Raw genomic sequence first — 19,983 nt, 5'->3', positions numbered from 1 at the left:
AATTAAACAACCACACTGGGAGTGAACCTAAGCAAACACACTTTAATGTACTGAGTGAGGTCCTGATAGCCTAGAATTAATTTCCAGCAGTGAAAGGGAACATTCCATTTTATAGTGAGAAATGGGAAGTGGCAATGACATGCCGAAGGTCACCAGGCGGCGGGGGGGACTTGATTCCCAGCAGGCCTCTGCTGCACGGAAATAGGCCCAGCGCTTGGATGAAGAATGGCACTGACCCCAGGGCCAGGCAGCGGCCAGAGGGGCACAGGTCATGTGTGAGGCAGCGAAGAATCCCAGAAATTGCCCTGCAGGCCTAGACCGCATGGCCAGGCCTGGAGAAGGGAAGGGGGTTCAGATAGCTCCCCCTTGCCCACCCACAGGGGCCTTCACCTTTGACATCTTTGGTTTCCACAGAGCTCCTTCCCAGGAACTTCTCCTTCCAATCACTGGATAGCAGCTTCTCGATGGCCGGCACAACTGGAAGATACCAGAAGGCTGAGAAGCACCATCCTAACGCCACCCCACCAGGCCCCCGTCTCTAACTAGGGCAGACGTCTCACCTTCTTTTAAATTTCTGTTGAAGTCCAGCTTCTCCTGGCTTCCAGAAGCAGCCTCGGAACCTCCTGGTCTCCTGGGTTCCGGGGACCCGCTGTTCTCCGGGGAGCTGCTGTCCTGCAAGACACACTGAATGTCCCTGCCACCAGAAGACAAGAGGGACAGGTGGGGGGTGGTGCTGAACACTCCAAGGATGTGCGCCCTGGGGAACCCCAGACTCTACCCAGCTCCCAGCCTTCGGCAGGGCCTTCTCTCCCCACCTCCTGACCCTTGCTCTGACTTGGCCTAATAGATTTCGTGAAAAGAACAAAAGGTTTTAAGACAAGAGGTCTGGGCTCACTGACTCACAGTGTGCTTAATCCCACACGAGTCCCTGAACTTCTATGAACCTGGCCTCCCTCTTCTGAAAATGGAAAGACTTACACCTCCTTTTGCCAGAGGATTGTAGCTGGGATCAAAGGAGTTAATGCATGTGAATGAGGTTTGCCATTGCAGAGGCGAAGGCCAAAAGTCAGCTATTAATTATTCCTCCCTTGCATGCACCTACACTCCAGCCTGGCTGGTTACTTTCAGGGTCCCCACTCCCACCCTCTTTCAGACATTGTCCCCTTTCTCCTCTCATCTGAGTCTTCTCCATTCTTTAAGGCTCAGCTTAAAGGCTTACTCCTCCAGGAAGTCCTCCTTGATTCACTACCCCTACTTCCAGCCCCCTTTTGCCTACTCCTCCTGGCTGGATCCTTCCTCAGAGCCCTAAAACTCTCCTCATTTTCACTCATTTGCCTTTTTTTTTTTTTTTTAATTTATTTTCTCATTTGCCTTTGATTACATATTTCCTTTTACATCTCTTAAATGGAATCATGGAATTTCTAAGAGCTAAAAGAATCATTACCACTCATATAGTTCAGCTCCTTCATTTTAAGGATGAGGAATCATATTGTCTTTAACAGTGATTTAAACTCTGGTTTGGGTAATAAGACTGATTTTCTCGAATCAGCAGTAGATTCGAAAGTAGTAGATTTCTACTACTAGACAAAGCTAGTAGATTATCTTTAAGCCAGACTGTAAACGCGTGTATCTTATTTCTCAACTAGTCCTCAAGGGTAAGGACCAGTCACACAGAGGCGAGCAGTTAATATCAGGTGAGTGAGGGCAGGAGTGAGTCCATGTCCTGCTCAGACAGGTAGCCTGACCCACCCACCCACCCGTCTACCTGCCCCTGTCCCCTGCTAGGCTGGTGGGTGCCTGGCCCATCCACTAGGGGGATAAGCACACACACACAGGCGCTGCAGAGGCAGGCTGGGGACACTGACCCAGGAGCCCCTGGTGGGTGCCTGGCCCATCCACTAGGGGGATAAGCACACACACACAGGGGCTGCAGAGGCAGGCTGGGGACACTGACCCAGGGGACCCAAGAGAGTGCTGGGCACCTGGGCTGGAGCTTGCAGGTCAGCACCATTCTGGGCGGGGCGGGCTGGGTCTCCAGGCTGCGATTCAGCTGCAGTGGCCGAGCCTTGGGGGTCCTCGTAACAGGGCTCCTTCTTCCCCTCTGCCTTGACAGAACAGTTCACCATGGTGCCAACTTCATCCAGGACCAGCTGGGCAGAGCCGGGGCTCCTCATAGACATCCTGAGGGAGGAGGGGCAGAGTCAGGGAGGAGGACCTGGGCCCCCGGGCAGTGACTGCTGTTGACTGATGTTCCAGCCCCAAACAGGTATGTGCTTGCAAAAGGCAAGCTCCACTTGGAACTCACTGTGACTGGAAAAGATTCTGGACACCCCCCCGCCCCGCCTTTTTTTTAAAATAGAAAGGCCTAGAGGAGACGGGGCCACCTTCTGTTGTACCCTGCTTGTTGCCGCGTTGGGACTAGCGGGCTGATGGGTTCCACTGAGAAGGCTAGAAACTTAACCGGCTGTTTCTGAGCCCAGTAAAACCGAGATCATATATACAGTATGTGTCTGTGTATGTGTAAGTACATATTTGTAATTAGTTATCAAAATTTAAAACTCAAGAGATAGCACATAAAAATCTGGGCTTGAACTCTCTTGAATTTAGTCTGGGGCAATAACTGGGATTGAGTAGCAGTTACTCTTTATGAAGAGGCCAGATTGTTCCCCTCTCCACCACTCACTGGGGGCTTCCCTGGGGGCTCAGACAGTAAAGAATCCACCTGCAATGCGGGAGACCTGGGTTCAATCCCTGGGTTGGGAAGTTCCCCTGGAGAAGGGAATGGCAACCCACTCCAGTATTCTTGCCTGGAGAATCCCATGGACAGAGGAGCCTGGAGGGCTACGGTCCATGGAGTCGCAAAGAGTCGGACACGACTGAGCGCCTTTCACTTTCACACTCCCTCCTACTCCCCTAAAGCGAAACCAAGTATTGACTACCCCATACACTTGTTCTTTGTTTTCCTTATAGTAGAGGCAAGATAAAAGTGAACTATTTCCAACTACTCCCTGAATCCATCTATCTATTTACCAAAAGTGAGGTGAGTTGAAGTGACCTAAGAGATGAGTAGCTTTCCGAGAAATATTGTCTTGTATCTGGTTAGAGTCTCTCAATTAAGAGTCTGGCCCCCTCTGGGCCTCTGCAATCCCCGGTGTAATGAAAGCACAGACTGAATCTCCCACTTCTGTTGCTGACACCATGCCGTGTGGGATCACCGAGTAGCTGAGCAGGATCCTGGAGTCGTTTTCGGTGGTCACGCCAGGCTCAAGGCCAGAGCAGCAGATGCCCAGAGCTCACCTGCTCCCTCTCCAAAGTCACAGAGACAAGACCAGCTGGGACACACAGCAGGTTCCCAGAAGGCATGGGTCTTGTCTCAGCTACTCCAGGACCTGCTGAGGAATCTTGGACAAGTTACTTAACCTTTCCATACCTGTTTTCTCATCTGTAAAATGGACAGTGTGAAGTGATGAATTGATATTTACAAGGTGTTCAGAAGAGTGCTTGGTGCCTTTGTTAAAGCACAGCCGGTTGGAATGCAGCAAAGGGAAGCAGCCGGCATGGCCTGGGGGCTAGTTTGAAAGGTGAAGTCATGGGTCACGCACAAATCAGGATTTCTGTGGGTGAGGCCATGAATCTGTTTTAACAAGCCCTCCTGGTGATTCTGATACAGAGTAGTTTGAAAAGCTGTGTTAAATAAAACTTTAAAAAATTTTGTTTACACGGGCATTACATTTTTAGGAGGGGAATGTAAGGCAAAAATTATATAGAGTAAAACATCCCTCACGTTAAATTGCAGGTGCAGTATAATATTTGTGTATTACATCACCTCTGTATAACGAAATGCTTCTTATAAGGAATGATGCGATGAGCTGCATACGACAGATGTACACCCTGTATACACGCACAGTATTCCACTTGAAATAACGGAAAGCGTTCCAGTCGAATAAGAGGTTATCTATCTGCTCTATTTGATGCCATCCTGCAGACCAGACCAGGCCAGACTCTCTTGCCGCTTTCAAAGGGCAAGGTGCCCTGGGGGCTTGGTGTGGGGTCCAGGAGGGGCACTGCAGGGCGAGGAGAGAGGAGAGGAGAAGAGACCCCCGCGCGGCCCAGCAGGGCTCCGGGGTGCGCCTGGGTCCCGCCCAGCGCGGGCCCGGCCGGCAGCCAGGAAGCCGGCGCGCGGCCCACCCGGGCGGGGAGGGGCGCGGGGGAGGGGCGCGATCCTGAAGCCGAGGGCCGCAATTACATAACAAACAACCCGGGGCTCAAGCTGTGAATTAATCAAACCGCTGAAAATAAAACCTTCCTCTCAGGAACTTCAGACAAAAGAAATGAAAACAACCAGGCTGGCTGGAAAATAAAAGACAGCGGCGCTGAAAGGGGGACAAAAGGAAATCAGACAATAGGGTGTCGGACAAAGGCAATAAAGCCAAAGGAAGTGTGACCGGCGGACAATGCGGGGCCGCGGGCTTCTGATCCCCGGCCGGCTCCGCGCCCCCCGCGCCCCGCCCGGGCCGGCGTCCTGGGGGCTTCTCCTCCGGGCACCCTCAGGGTGCTCCCCCACGCGGCCCAGCGCCCCCCAGAGCGCGGTCCCGCTGGGGGGCCCACCCTCCCCCCGCCGCCGCCGCTGAAGGCCGCAGCAGAGGAGGTGGCGCTCGGCCCTAAGGAACCCCAGGGCCGCGCGGCCCGGTGCCCCGGCCACCCCCCTGCTGAGCACCTGAACCGCGGCTGGTCCCGGTGGAAACATGCCGAGTGCAAGCCACAGCCTCGTTTTGGAAGGGTTAGGACGAAAACATAATGCATAACAGCTCATTGGTTATTGATCACTGGTTCAAATATAACAGTTTGCACACTTTGGGGTTAAATAAAACACATCGCTAAAATTCGTTTCACCTGTTTCTTTTTGCACTTCTTACTGTAGCTAGGGAAAAACGTGTATAAGTGTGGCTCACATATTTCCGTTGGACCCTGCTGCACTAAGACAGCTCTTCCCTTTGACCTTGATGGCCTTTTCTATCCACTCTTAACTCCCAAGAGTACACCCAACTGGGCACTGGGATTGTTTTTATTTGGGGGGGGGCTCCCACCAGTCCGTCCCAGCTTCTGACACAGAGCCTGGTAACAAAGAAAATGGCTCTTGGCTACCAGTCAAGCTAGCTTGGAGGTGTCAGTCTGCTCACCAGGGCATGGTACTCCCCCCTCCCCAGCCCCCCATTACCTGCCAAATCCTGCTAGCAGCCCAGAAAAAGGGCCCTTCATTCCCACAGGCGTCTGTCTCCACTGCAGGCACTGGCCCTGGCTCTCCACTGGTCCCCTCCCTGGATTCATTGGTTTATGGAGAAGCCGCTCAGTTGTGTCCGACTTTGCAACCCCGGAAGGGAAGGCAGAGCAGGAATGCTGTTCCGTGTTGAAACCCCATGGACTGTAGTCCATGGAATTCTCCAGGCCAGAACTCTGGAGTGGGTAGCCTTTCCCTTCTTCAGGGGATCTTCCCAACCCAGAGATCGAACCTAGGTCTCCTGCATTGCAAGCAGATTCTTTACCAGCTGGGCCACAAGGGAAGACCAAAGATGAGGAGATGAGCCTTCCATTAACACTCCAGTCCCTATAAGAGGTGCCTGGTTACATTCTCTTGGCATCCTGAACTTGCGACTTCAAAGTACTTTTCACAATTGATAATGATACCTTCACATGTTTTATTTCTGACTGGCCCAGTAGCCTGAGAACCCATCCAACCCCACACTGTGAAAATCAGCTTAGTTTTGCTCGTCATTATAGCCGCAGAGTCTAGCGCAGTGCCTGGTACATACAGGTGCTCAATAAACATTGGTACAACACTCAGAGTAATATAGTTCAGCAGCATAGGACAAGGCAGATCTGAATGCCTCAGTGACAACTACTGTAATCATCATCGTTAGATGGATGTTGCTGTCTGGGGCTAATTTCCCACACCCCCACCTCCTACACCCAGTTATCCTCAGCTGCATCTTTCTTGCATCTAAGCTCTTCCTGTGAATGACCCCAATCCCCCAGTAGCAAGGCAAGCCCATTTCCTTTTGTTCCTACCTTGAGACAGTAAGAAACATTTTCCAAACGTTATGAATTTAAAGACCGTGTGGAGTCTTCCCTTAAGTCTTTTCCAGAGACTTAAAAAAAAAAAAATTCCCTTATTACCCCCTTCCCTACAAAGCATGCTCCATGCTTCAATCATATATACATGATTTTTCAGGAGGTTTTAAGGTCAGCAGTCACAGCCTCCCCTCTCCCCAGATGCCCAGAAGTCAGACTATTCTGGTGCTCAGGAGATGTGGATTACTGGCCTCCCCCAGTTCCCACCCAGGTCCTGGTCAGAGGCCACCCTGGTGGGGCTCTCACTCGGGTAGAAGCGCTCCCATGTTTCCAGTCTCCTCCCTCTTGCCCAGTCTTACTCATATTTTATAAATGGAGAAACTGAGGCCCAGAAAGGTCAGGTTCACCTGGCTTGTTTGGGCATACTGATTTAGGAATAGAGTCAGAGGACCTTCAACCAGCTGGGGCACGGAGCAGCATTCCTGCTCTGCCTTCCCTTCCCTTCCGGGGAACCTACCCCACAGGCCCTCCGCCGCCTTCTCCTGGGTTTAACCTCACCTGAGCATCTTGAGAAGTGAAGGCCCCTAGGGGGAGAGGGCTCAAGCCAGCCCCACCCTGGATGCCGCAGAGTCTTGAGTCTCTGAGCTGACTCCAAATCCAGCGCCCAGGACAAGGCAGCGGACGCCTGCCCCCCCCACAGAGGGACGAGGGCACAGGGCCCAGTTCTGGAGTCTGCAACCAGGCAGACTCCAGGGGCTAAGCTCCTCTTTCTCCTGCCTACAGTCAACCCTTTTCCAGCCCCTCTGACCCCCTCCCACCCAAGGTGCACACAAACTAAGCCCCTTTCTACCCCCAAACAAATCACCAGCCACTTCCTCTCCCAATCAGACAACAAGCAGCCCAGCCAGATTGGAATCAAAGGACTTTTCACTCTCAGACCTTCCTCCCTCCATAACAGCAGCCCGCCCCTCCCCACATCTAGATACAGATAAAGATAGACATAAATTCCAGTCATCGGAGCATGACGGGTGACTCAGACCCGGGGCTACAGGAAGGCAGACCCTCCTAGGAGGGCCAGTGACGACACTTCCCCGCTGGGCACACACCTGACCCTCTACTGAGACCCCCCGCCCCCAGGCTGGCCCTGTGTGGGCGGTGCAGAGGGCACTGCCAGGGAGGAAGCATGTGGCCGGGAGGGGCAGGGCCAGGGGAACGCGTCCCAGAGGAACATCACTTCCTTTCAGGGCCCCTGAGAGTTGAGAGCCCCGGGCAGCCCCGAACAATGGCCCGAGGCGTGGGTGCCCAGCACGGTGCCCAGTGCCACATCCTGCCATTCTTCTCCCAGGCCGCACCCTGCCACCCTTCCTGGCTACGCCCGATCCTATCTCTGCTGTTTACTCAGAGCTGGGAGCTGGGCTGGCCACAGGCTTGAAACAAAGCTTTCCTGCGAGCCTCTCTCCCTCTCTTCAGCCTCTGTGGGCCCTGGGGGTGAACAGGTCCATGGAGTGGCCCTGTCTAGCCCAGACCAGGTGGAGACAATGGCCAACGCCACCCCGTCCCTGGGCTGTTTCCAGGCTGGCCAAGGTAATATATCACCTAGCAGAGCAGCCGAGACTAGCTAGACTGAGGTGTGCTGAGCCCCCGGGAGCCCCTGTCCTAGCCTGTAAGAGGAGGCAGCCCCCTGCATCGCCGGCACAGAAATCCAGCTCCAGACAGAACTTTGGCAGCTGCCAAGATTCAGCTGACCCCCTAAGGACTTAAAAAGCTGGGAGAAACGGGCGGCGCCGTTCCCACCCAGAGCCTCGTCCGCGTCTCCTCTTCCTGGAGGACCCAGCAGAGGCAGCAGAGGCAGAAGAGGCAGCGTGGAAGGGCCGCTGAGACTCCCAGGAGGAAGGGGCTGCCGCACCTGCCTGGGTGAAGCGGAGGGAGTAGACAGTGTTTCCTGCAGGCCCTCCTCCGAGGCCCTCCTGCTTCGGGACCTGAGGCTGTCTCCAGCCCCGCCCGAGCCCCGTGAGCAGCCTGGCCACAGGGCTGGGGCAGCTGCAGTGCTGACCTCCTCTCCCAGCGCCAGGCCCAGGCCCTGGGCCTGGATGAGGGCGCACGCGTCTGCTCCTTCACACAAGCAGGGTCCCGTTCAGGGCCCGCGCGTGGCCCAGGCCGACCTGGCCTCTGCAGAGACCTGCCTTGCGGGGTAGCCCTGAGTGTTAATCACGGGGACAGGAGGAAAAAGAGCGCACAGGGCCAGAACACCACCTGGCTGAGGGCACTGGGCAAGGGCTCACCTCTCCTTCTCCTGACCTACCCAAGGCCCAGCGGAGGCGTCTGAACTCAGCCCTCACTAATGCCCGGATCATGTCTTCTCATCTGCTGGCTGTGCCCTGGCTCCCTCTAACCCAGGTAACAGGATCCGGTCCAGCAAAGATCAAGCTGCCACTGTCTTTGCCGCTTACAGGATTCCAGTCGTTTCTTGAGTCATGGCCAAGGAAGAATTAATCAAAAAAACCCAAAGTCCCTTTGGAAACTTGGGGGAAAGATTCAGTCTCTCAAAACTTTAGTTTCTTCACACGTAAAACAGAGATTCCAACACCTCCTTTGTGATTAGAAGTAATCATAAGCTTAGAGACTGTGGTGCAGAATATATGTCCAGGGAAGTGTTGACAGGACACCTTCTTGACCCAGGAAGTTGGCATGCACTTAATCAGAAAACACACGTGGCCTCATCCTCTGCTCCCGGGGATGTACCTCCCTGTAAGAAACTGAAAGTTGCTCAGTCTCCTTTCGACCCCGTGGACAATATAGCCCCAAAGACTCCTCTGTCCATGGGATTCTCCAGGCAAGAGTACTGGAGTGGGGTGCCACTGCCTTCTCCCCTCTACCTCCCTAAGGCTCCATAAAAAGATATACTTTGAGAAAAGGTTCGGGGGCTTCCAGAGGGATTTGCATATCCCCATCCTTGGCTTGGGCAGACAACGGAGGGGCAGAGTGGCTGGCGGCACTGCAGTCAGCGGCCAGGGCCCATGAGCTGCACTGGGACGCACTGGCCTCACCTTTGGGTGCCCTGCTCCGGTCTGTGGCTTCCTCTGCCGCAGGGTTTCTGGGTGGGACCCCACCTGCGCCTTGAGAAAATCTAATCACCATCATCTCCCCAAAGAAAAGCTCATCATCGGAAACCCCGACTGAGCGGCTCTTACTCAAGCAGCATTCACTCTTCCAGTGAACAAAGTGTTCCGTTCTATTTCTCTGCAAAGGCTACGTTTCCTCTCCCATTATCTACCCCATCGGCCCACCAGCTGCCAAGACTGCCGCGGAAGATTTCTCCTGTCCGTCACGTTCATGGTCCCCTTTATATTTGTGAGTCGCTGCTTTCTCTTGGCTTTGGCTCCTTCTCAAAAGGGCAGGAGAGCAAGTGGAGGAGAACAGCTTCAAGTCTCCGATTTCATCTAAAACGCTCATCAAGCAATCCCCAAAGCAGCCAGCCTGCACCCCAGTCTGCCTGGGACCCCAACTTCCAGCACCAGCACCCTTTAGAAACTGAGCAGGACCATTTCAACTAAGAAAGAAAAATCTGGCAAAGGGGTGGGATGAGATGGGGATCTTGACACCTGGAGCCCAAGTCGGTAATAATAGCGGTGACATTCAAAGTATTTAACAACTGAATGATGGGCACTAACCTGTGAGATGAGACTCCTGGGACAATCAGATGAGTTAGCAGGTGCCCCCCACACACAACTGGTTGCCAATCTGGTGTGTACCCCTCTGATCACAGTTAACATTTCCTAAGTATTTATTATATGTGAGTATTATTTGAATCACTTTTATTTATAGTAATTTATTTCATTTTCACAATAACCATCTGAGATAGCTGGTATTATGATCTCCATTTTACAGATGGAGAAACTGAGGCACAGAGGTGCTTTGCGTCCAGGATGTCTAGCATCAGAATCTTCCTCTCAACCAGACAACAGCAATCAGGCCCACAATAAGCTAAAGGCCATCAGTAGGCATTAGCTCTTTTAATACTTTCCTGAGCCCTGTGAAAGAGTTACTATCATCATCTCTGTTTTACTACTGAGGACACAAAGCCTTAAGGAGGCTAAACAACTGCCAAAGGTCATGGCCAATGAGTGGTGAGCAAAACACGGGCCCAGAGACTGGCTGTGTATCAGAGGAAGCTTTCATGTTACTAAAAACTGGAAAGTACTTAAAATTCTCCAGAGAATTCCATGGTAGTCTGGTGGTTAGGACTCTGCGCTTTCACTGTGAAGGCCTGCACTCGATCCCTGGTTGGGGATCTAAACTCCCACAAGCCATGAGGTGTAGCAAAAAAGAAAGAAAATTCGTTATGAAGTCATTTGTAATTGTTGGACATCTCTGCAGTGGCTGTACCATAATTTACCCAATGCCCAGGGTTAAAATAATCCAGCTCTTTAAATCTCAATATCACCGAAACTCCCTTCTCCCCCTGAAGATCATTCACCCTCCAGACACTTCTGATGGGCCAGGGCCGTTCTGCTCCTATGACAGAAGGCGGGGAAAGGGCCCTGACAATCATCAGGAAGATCAAGGTAGAAGGGCCTCAGCTGCTTCCTCTTTTTCTTTACTTTTTTTTTTTTCACTGAAGTATAGTTGATTTGCAATGTTGTGTTAGTTCCAGGTGTTCAGCAACGTGACTCAGTTACACACTTTTTCAGATTCTTTTTCAGATTCTTTTCCCTTATAGGTCATTACAAAATACTGAGTAGAGTTCTCTGTGGTACACAATAGGTTCTCACTGGCTTTATTTTATATATAGTTGAGTGTATCCGTTAATCCCAACCTCCTAATCTATAAACCCTCCCCTCGTCTGCCTCCTCTTGACAGGACAAGCACGTAGCAGAAGTACAGGATGGAGGCTGTGACAGGGACCCAGAAATGTGGGCCCGGGCCTAGCTGCTTCTGCAATGCGGAGCACACGCCTTAGTGCTTCCTGGGGCCTGACTTCCCCTTAAAAAGATGGAGAATCACAGTGAGATGCCACGCCACACCCATTATGATGGCTACTATTTTTAAAAAAGAAAAAAGTGTTGGCAAGGATGCAGACAATGCTGGTGGGAATATAAAATTTTACAGCTGCTATGGAAAACGGTATGGTGGTTTCTTAAGAGCTGAAGCATAGAATAACCATATGATCCAGCAATTCTCCTTCTGGGTGTACAACCAAAGGATGTGAGGCAGGGCCGTGGAGGGACGCCACTCACCCGTGCTTGTACAACACTATTCACAGCAGCCAAAAGGTGGAAACAACCCAAGTGTCTGTGGAAGAGTGAATGGATAAAATAAAACGTGCTACAGATAAGAACAGAATAACGTCATCCTTAAAAAGGAGATCTGACACAGGCTACAATGCGGAGGAAACTTGAAAATGTCAAATGTAACCAGCCTAAGCAAAATAACAAAAAGACTAATATTTCTTGATTCTGCTTGTACGAGGTACTTACAATAGATAAATTTACAGAGACAGAAAGTAAAATAGAGGTTATTAGGGGCTGGGGAGAGAGGCTAAGGGGGAGTTATTATTTAACAAGTACAGAGTTTTAGTTTGGGGGAGGCAAACTTCTGCAGATAGACAAGCAGGGGCAGTTGCACAACGCAAATGTACTTAATGCTTCCAAACTATGCAATTAACAAATTATTAAAATGGTCAATTTCATTAATAGGTATGTAACCACACACACAAAAAAGATGGAGAACATGAAACTGCTAATAATTTACATGGCATCTTTAATCTTGCAGACAGGCCTAAAACAGACTCACAGACTGGGGACTCAGGTCTGGCCAGGTATCGGGAGCGTGCAGCCGGGAGACCAGCTGCCTTGGAGAGCCTCTTGCGCACAAAGCCATCATTAACATCATTAATTCAAGTGTCTAAAAGGGCCAGAGCCAGACAGAGTGGGACCTGCCCCACCAGTTAGCAGGCTTTCCCTTCAGTGACCCCCTCGCCTCTAGGTACAATTAAAGGCTTTTCCCTGTCACTCAGAGACAGGTGTATTAGGGATTCCTCAGTGGGGAGGAGGAGGGTCTGGGGGCAGGAAGGCGGGGATGGAGGAAGAGATTTTGCTCACTTCCTTTAAGTCAGCTCCTTGCTTTCGTGGAAATCCTTTCCTCAGTTGTCCTTCTTGGGGTGGCAGGCTCAAGGAAAGTGCTGGGTGACGCCTGGCTTCCAGAACAGCTCTCCCCATCCCCGACTTGCTGAGCAGCCCTGGGCAGTCTACTCTACAGCTCTCGACCTCCCTGAGGTCCATCTAGGGAGGACACAGGGACAATAATTCAAACAAATGCTTTCACGTCGGTCTGAGCTAACAGAGGGGGTGACTGGGGTGGGGGCCCCCTGGGGAGAGAAGGAGGGAACGGAGAAGCCTTCCCAGTATCCAGAGTCACCACTTATTTCAGAGACGCTGGCTTCTGTGGGCCACCCAGATCCTCCTTCTCCTCTTCAGTGAATGACAGGCGGGGACCAAAGTCCCGTCGGGCCAGAAGGCTCATTTGATAGTCCCATTCTCTATTACTGGTGCCTTTACAGGTGAAAAACTAGCCCAGCTCCCTTACCCAAGAACACATCACAGGCCTTCCCATGTCTCTGAGCACTGCCGGGGCCCCAGGGCCTGACTGAGAGGGCAGGCCCTGCGGATGGCCGTCCACCACAGGGGAACTTAGGGACCGTCCAGGGAGACTGAGAAGAGCCACTGGCAGCTGTCTGTCTTTGTCCAGCGAAGAAGGGAGATGAGCGGCCCCACCCAGCCCTTAGAGCTGCTTTCCTTCCCTTCCCCCACAGCCCGTGCCCTGACCCGGGGTGAGGGTCAGTGACGGGGTCACTAGAGGTGCCCAGCTCAAAACCTGCCCTTGCTTAGGAAGGAATTTAACCCTCTCCCTGCTGGCTCATGACTAGTCACCCTAACAGATCTACCTGCTCGGAGGGGAAAAGTTACTGCAGAGAGGATCACACAGACCCACATGATAACTCTGAGCGCACAGTGGAAGCGAACCCTGGATTTGGAGGCCGGAGGTCTGAGTTGGAGCCCCAGCTCTGCCACAAAATCAGGGTACAATCCTAGGTAAGTCCTAATTTTCTAAGCCTCAGTTTTCCTATCTATAAATTGGAAGTCAACATACACACCACCAAATTGCTTGGAGCCTCAGCACAGTGATTTTCTAAATGTCAAAATGCTTCACACGCTTGATGGTTTAAAAAACCCCCTACAACTGTTAGGGGTTTGGACACCTGGAACTCACTGTGGGGCGTGGGACACAGCACCCAAACGTGCAAGGTCTCAGTTTTTCCATTTGCTCATGGGATAAATTATTATTTCTTCTCTCAGAGATAACATTTCAAGTCCGGGAGGGCTCCAGGGTCTCTGATGCAGGAATACAGGCGCTGCTGAGGCCCTGGTTCCCACCTTCAGGCTGCGGCCTGCAGCAGCAAAAGACAGTGACAGCACCTGCCGTGTTTTTGAGTGGGCACGACCAGCTAAGCACCTCACAGGTATTTTTGGTAACAACAAAGCCCGTTTTATAATCGAGGCACCTGAAGCTTAAGGGTGGAAGCAAAATCCCACAGGAGGCCCACCTGCCTCCAATTCCAAACCCACAGCACACGGACTCTGGAGAAAAGGCAGCTTCCCCGCAGGTGCACCCAGTCCAATTGCACCCAGTCCAATCAGCCCTGTCTGCTGCAGGGTGCTGGGGGACAGCCTCCACTTCCTGCTGGGTTCCTGCAGGAGCTCTGGAGCGCCCAGAGTCCAAAGGTTAGTTAAAGGCTGTCTGTTACTCTGAATTATAAAACTTCACCAGCAGTTGGGTTAGGTGAATGCGGTGGTTTCATGCTTTCAAGCGATTCAGACTTACAAGTGAATTTCACCAGTTTTGCAAAAATCCATTCTACTTGGTGCAGAACTGTTACCCTTAGTGGCCCGATTAAGGGCCAACACTGGGTAAAGGACAAGAGGCAGTAACACTCTGAGCCAAACTATCATTTATGCTCTATCTGGCGACACCCTGCCTGCAGCTGTTGGGTGAGAAAGTTCACCGTCTTTTCTGGGCTGCCCTCCAGCGCCAGCACAGTGAGGTCCACACACTAGGGTCCACACCCCAGCCCACCTCCGCCCCACACCCTAGCCCTGCTGCAAGGTCCAGGAACCCTTGGGTTAGCAGCTCTTGCCCTTGTTTCTTTGAGTGCATGGGTCACTCCTGTACCAGAATAATCACAACAATAGTAACAGCAGCAAATGCCTGGATAAGAACTCCCTCCCCCACCACCCCCCATGGCAGACTGTGACTGAATTTTCCAGGTAACCCTTTTTATTCAGTACCAGGTATGATTGTCAGCAGCAATTTATAATTCCTGAAGCTGAACACAGATTGGCTAAGTAACTTGGCCAGGGTCACGCAGCACATCTGCACACATCTGAAGGAAGAATTTGATGGGGGCGCTGAGACAGGTGTCACAGCTGACGGAGTCTGGTCACCACACTCTCCCTTTCCCAAATCCCATATAAGCCATGCTCATGACCCAAGGGAGGAGCTGCCCCCACATCCAGACAGGCTCCAGGAGAGCTGCACCACCATCCCGACAGCCACCACCATGACGGCCGTGATACTAACATCAGCTCCCGCTAACTGGAATCTAGTATACTCCAGACACTGTAATATAGACATCACTTCATTGAATCCTTTTAAACTTGGGAGGTAGGTATCATTCTTTTCCCACTTTGTAGGTGAAAAAACTAACTCAAAAAAAGTTCTAGTATTTGCCAGAAATCTTCCAGCTCAGAAAAAGCAGAGACAGGATGCAAACAGGGATCTGTCTAACTCCACCTTGCACCCAGCCTCGGAAACCAAGCCCATGGAGACGAACAGGTCTTCAAGAGTCCCGACACGGGACTTCTCCGGTCGCCCAGCGGCTAAGACTCCGAGCTCCCAGTGCAGGGGGCCCGAGTTCGACTCCTAGTCAGGAAGCTAGATCCACAACTAAGACCCAGAGTAGCCACATAAATAAATAAATTAAAATTTAAAACAAATATTAAAAAAGAAAAAAAAAATGAGTTCTGGGGCCCTGGCCCACTCAGCTAAAAGCTCTGTTCTCACAACGCAGCTGGTTCCAAAGATCCTGTCTCACCTCCTCAGACAGATTACTGCTTCCTTGTGGGCAGGGTTTGGTCTCCTCCCCACCCCCACCCAGTGCCTTCACATGATGAGGTATGGGGTAAAGCTTATGCAGGTCAAGAAGCAACAGTTGGAACCGGACAAGGAACAACAGACTGGTTCCAAATTGGTAAAGGAGTATGTCAAGGCTGTATATTGTCACCCTGCTTTATTAACTTATATGCAGAGCACATCATGCGAAATGCCAGACTGATGAAGCACAAACCGGAATCAAGATTGCCGGGAGGAATATCAATAACCTCTGCTATGGAGATGACACCACCCTTATGGCAGAAAGTGAAAAGGAACTAAAGAGCCTCTTGATGAAAGTGAAAGTGGAGAGTGAGAAAGCTGGCTTAAAACTCAACATTCAGAAAACTAAGATCACGGCATCCAGTCTCATCACTTCATGGCAAATAGATGGGGAAACAATGGAAACAGTGACAGACTTTATTTTCTTGGGCTCTAAAATCACTGCAGATGGTGACTGCAGCCATGAAATTAAAAGACGCTTGCTTCTTGGAAGGAAAGCCACGGGCAACCTAGAGAACGTATTAGAAAGCAGAGACATTACTTTACCAACAAAGGTTTAGTCAAGGCTATGGTTTTTCCAGGAGTCATGTATGGATGTGAGAGTTGGCCCATAAAGAAGGCTAAGAGCCGAAGAATTGATGCTTTTGAACTGTGGTGTTGGAGAAGACTCCTGAGAGTCCCTTGGACTGCAAGGAGTCAAACCAGTCAATCCTAAAGGAAATCAGTCCTGAATATTCATTGGAAGGACTGATGCTGAAGCTGAAGCTCCAATACTTTGGCTACCTGATGCACAGAACTGACTCATTTGAGAAGATCCTGATGCTGGGAAAGGTTGAAGGTGAGAGGAGAAGGGGACAACAGAGGTTGAGATGGTTGGATGGCATCAGTGACTCGATGGACATGAGTTGGAGCAAGCTCTGAGAGTTGGTGATGGACACTGAAGCCACAAGATTGAGCAACTGAACTGAACTGAAAACTTATCCATCCTCTGAATATCTTAATTGTTAAAAAATATATCAAACCATTGCCTTTAGAAAAGGCATCTAGAGATTACCGTTCATCAAGCCTGAACAAAATGAGTTTGCTCATTCATGGAGAAATGGCACATCTCAGAAAGTTGGCTGCACTCACTCCCTCGAGCCCCTGTGGGACTGAAACCCGGGTGAGTGTGGTCATGAGACCAGGAGAAGGAACATCCCCTCCACGGGCTGCCAGGCTTGGTCCCGATCCTGGGAGCCCAGAGCCCTGCGGGGGGAAGGAGAGTTGTCTCTATTACCAGGTGGTTCAGCACAATTTGAAAGCAGCAAAAATGTCTTTGAATGGAAAGAAAAAGCACAGGGTTCTGCTGGAATTTTGTTGAAGAATAGAGAGAAGTTTCGGCTTCAATGAATGAGCCACCCATTCTGAAAGTTCTCTGAGACCTTCTCTGGTTCCTCACTGTCAACCAAGTCTGGGCTCCTTGGCCTGCGCTCAAGACTCCCTCTGACCTTGAAGATCTCTTCCTAACTGCTCTCTAAGCTTCCCCCCACCGCCCCCCGACCCTGTTTCTACCCCAGCAGGGTTCCTCAGCCTCTCGGCTGGTAGCTTCGTCACCGTTGTCGCACGGCACCTGGCACAGAGGCGCCCTACTAACATCTGTCTTAGCAGGGGACGGGGGTTGCTAGTGGAGCCCTGAGTCTCACGCTGGGCCAGAGCGCGTGTTCCACACCTAGCAAACCTACCCACATTGGGTCAGAGCTGAGTTCACCCTTTCATGGACCCCTGGCAAGAGCCTTGAGTGAGCAGGAGAAAAGGATGTCAACCCACAGAAGAGAGGACAGGCAATCTGCCTCAGGACTGAGTGGCCGTCAGCTGTGTGAGGATAATAATAAGATAACAGTGAATCCTAACAGCTGGAAACCAGGCCAGTTCTCTCACTGCCCAGCATCTCTCTCCCCCATTACCCAACGCATTACATTCTCACCCTTGGCTCTTTCCGGAGTCCCACAAAAGCGTCTTATCCTTCCAGTGAGTCTGCCTTTCAACAACCATCTGATGGCAGCAAGCTTGGAGACATGCTTGGGATGCAAGAAATGGCTACTTAAGAGATTCGCTCTTCCGGAAGCCGACTAGGCTCCTCCCAGGCATGAAGCAGAGGCCGGAGATCAGGCAGCACTGTACCTGACCCTGAGAAGGCCCCGCCAACCAAAGCTCTCTGCCCTTTGGTACTCTGGCCACCTGGAGGATGCGGACCCCTTGAAGAATGGCTAATGTGGCTGCTTCTAGTCAAAGCCAAACAGTTGGGAACAGAATGAAGGGAAATCACAGAAAGAATGAAACCGACTTACATGAGGAGTGGATGGAGAAAGGGGGCTTGCTTCCAGGAACAGGGACTGGTGAGGAATCCAGGGAAGCGTGGAGGCCAGCCTGGAGGAGGGGGCGCCGCAGGTGCTGCCCCTGCCCTCTCCATGGTCTTCCGGGACGCCACACAGCAACCTGCACACACACGGCCCCGGCGCCCGCAGAGCTCTATCTGCTGCCCCGATCTCGCGGCCGCTGAGCTAAATTCCACCAGCTCAGCTCTTTTGCAGAAAGGGGGTTGTTTTGCTTGTGCACCATTCTTTCCACAAGGGTGGTCATCTTGCCGCTGCCCCTCTTCCGGGGTCTCCTCTCACACAGCCGCTCTTCTTTCTCCGTAGGAGTGTTCCCAGGCCCTGCCATCTCAAGAAACTACAGTGACTCTGCTCTCGTCACCGTCCTGACCCCGTTTCACAGAAAGCAATCAGCAACCCAGACCCAGTGGGCCGACGTGGGAGGGGGCTCCTTCCACTTACGGGAGCCACCTGTGGTCCCGTGAGGAGGCCGTGCCAGCCAGAAGGGCATCTCCCCACACGGCGCTGGGCTCAAACTGGCCCTGCGCTAAAGCTGCCGCCAGCACAGGCCGAGGCCCTGCGTGGTTGGGCCTGAAATTAGCGACCCGAGTGTCTTTCCTGTTGAGCCTCTTGCTAAGGCCCTGCAAGCCTCCTCTCAACAATGGAGAACAGAATGTTTTTGGCTGCAGACCTGGCCATCATAAATTGCTAATAACAGGCTCTCAGTCTCAAAAACAACATCATAGAAGGCCTGACCCTTCTTTTCTGCTCCTCTCATCCACACCACAGAGGAGACAATGGCACCCCACTCCAGCACTCTTGCCTGGAAAATCCCATGGATGGAGGAGCCTGGTGGGCTGCAGTCCATGGGGTCGCTGAGGGTCAGACACGACTGAGCGACTTCACTTTCACTTTTCCCTTTCATGCATTGGAGAAGGAAATGGCAACCCACTCCAGTGTTCTTGCCTGGAGAATCCCAGGGACAGGGGAGCCTGGTGGGCTGCGTCTATGGGGTTGCATAGAGTCGGACACGACTGAAGCAACTTAGCAGCAGCATCCACACCACTATTTCCACAAGACCAAGAAGAGAAAGAGATGCCTCCTCTGGCCACAGGGGAGAAAGCTGCTCCCCAGAGGCTCACTTCTCCCTTTCCACCTGTCTTCAGGGACACAAGCTGGGCCCCGAGGAGTCTGAACAGGAAACATCCGTTTTCCAAGGTCGCTCCTTGTCGCTAACCTCGATTTATCCTCAGATTTATTGAGCACCTGCTGAGTGCCGAGCTCTGTGCACCTAATGTGAAGGCACAGAGTCCCACTCACAGGTGGGGGTCACTGGGGACCACCTCCTGTGCTCACCCTGGGGAGGGTGATCGACAGTAGGCCACCGTGAAGCCAGCTCTCTGTCCCTCCCCGCAAGCGTTCCCTGCCCTCTGCGAAGGGGCTGGGAGAACAGAGCAGGAGTGAGGCTGGACAAGAGCAAAGAGCCAGGAGCGGCCATCTTTGAAAAGAGCAACAGTAAAAGGCAAACGTGAATGTGGCTAGGTATACATTATAGAAAGCGTGTTCAGTGTACTGGTTATATGCAAATTATATGTAAATATGTACACAGCCCTCAGAAGAATCCAAGTGTCGCCTCTACTTTCTCTGCCTGTCTCTTACTCAAGCTGTTTCCGGGGTTACCTAGGAAGCTACTATCTGACCACCCGGCCAGTGTACTCAGAGTACTCTCCCAGTCCTGTCTTCCCGCCTTCCCCTTGGTATCAACGTCTCTCCTTGACCTCACCTCTCCAGGAAGGCTACCTGAGGGATGCTGAGTACAGAGGAGGGAGAAAAAACGGGGCCGTGCCCACGCGGAGCATGGCCAAGGCGGCAAATGAAGGAGGGAGGGCGGTGGCCTCTGCCAAGGCAACTGTCCTTCCAGATCTGGGCCCAGGACGGGCTCCCTGCAGCTGTCCAGAGGCCCTCAGGCCCCAGGCATTCCCTGATGCCCCTAGCCCTTTCCCATCACCGGTTCCCCCAAACCAGGGGCAGCAGGCCAGGAGCTCCTGCAAAGACCCCACAGCGGTTCCCACGTGTGCTGCCGCCTGGCCACACTGGCCCCGTGGACCAGCCTCATCTCTTCAGACCCACAGTCAGCGTGGAGCTAAGAGGCCCCACCACCCTGCCTGTAAGTCTCAGTCTCCCAGTCCACAAAGCGAGGGATGAGGCACTCTCTGCCCGTCCTAACGGACAAGGTTTCACGAGGCATCCCTGAGATGAGCCACGTGGCAGGACCTGTGCGTGGAAGGCACCACCAAGAACAGATGCAGAATTGTGCCTAAGTGTCTGACTCCACAACCAGATTTTGAAACTG

At 52.3% G+C, this 19,983-nt stretch overlaps 1 protein-coding gene across 16 annotated transcripts in view; it reads right to left on the bottom strand.

Moving 5' to 3' along the window:
- SOX13 (SRY-box transcription factor 13) overlaps positions 1–19,983 on the bottom strand; it is a 46,688-nt gene that overhangs the window by 14,218 nt on the left and 12,487 nt on the right. For 4 of the 16 annotated variants that reach the window (XM_069544469.1, XM_069544472.1, XM_069544470.1 and 1 more), the window contains exons 1-4: positions 17,607–17,961; positions 1,983–2,181; positions 561–672; positions 391–477 (exon numbers count right to left, since the gene is read on the bottom strand). In XM_069544469.1, coding sequence (XP_069400570.1) covers positions 391–477; positions 561–672; positions 1,983–2,181; positions 17,607–17,728 — 520 coding nt within the window. In that variant the 5' untranslated portion in view covers positions 17,729–17,961. Of the gene's footprint in view, positions 1–390; positions 478–560; positions 673–1,982; positions 2,182–12,170; positions 12,694–17,242; positions 17,376–17,606; positions 17,962–19,983 lie in introns of those variants that run through there. The other 12 variants (XM_069544474.1, XM_069544477.1, XM_069544478.1 and 9 more) reach the window with 7 other exon arrangements.

This window comes from Ovis canadensis, chromosome 12 (genome assembly GCF_042477335.2).
Source record: "Ovis canadensis isolate MfBH-ARS-UI-01 breed Bighorn chromosome 12, ARS-UI_OviCan_v2, whole genome shotgun sequence".
In the NCBI taxonomy this organism is placed as follows: Eukaryota; Metazoa; Chordata; class Mammalia; order Artiodactyla; family Bovidae; genus Ovis; species Ovis canadensis.
The sequence above is the reverse complement of the archived record's forward strand: the minus strand, read 5'-3'. Positions and strand labels throughout refer to the sequence as shown.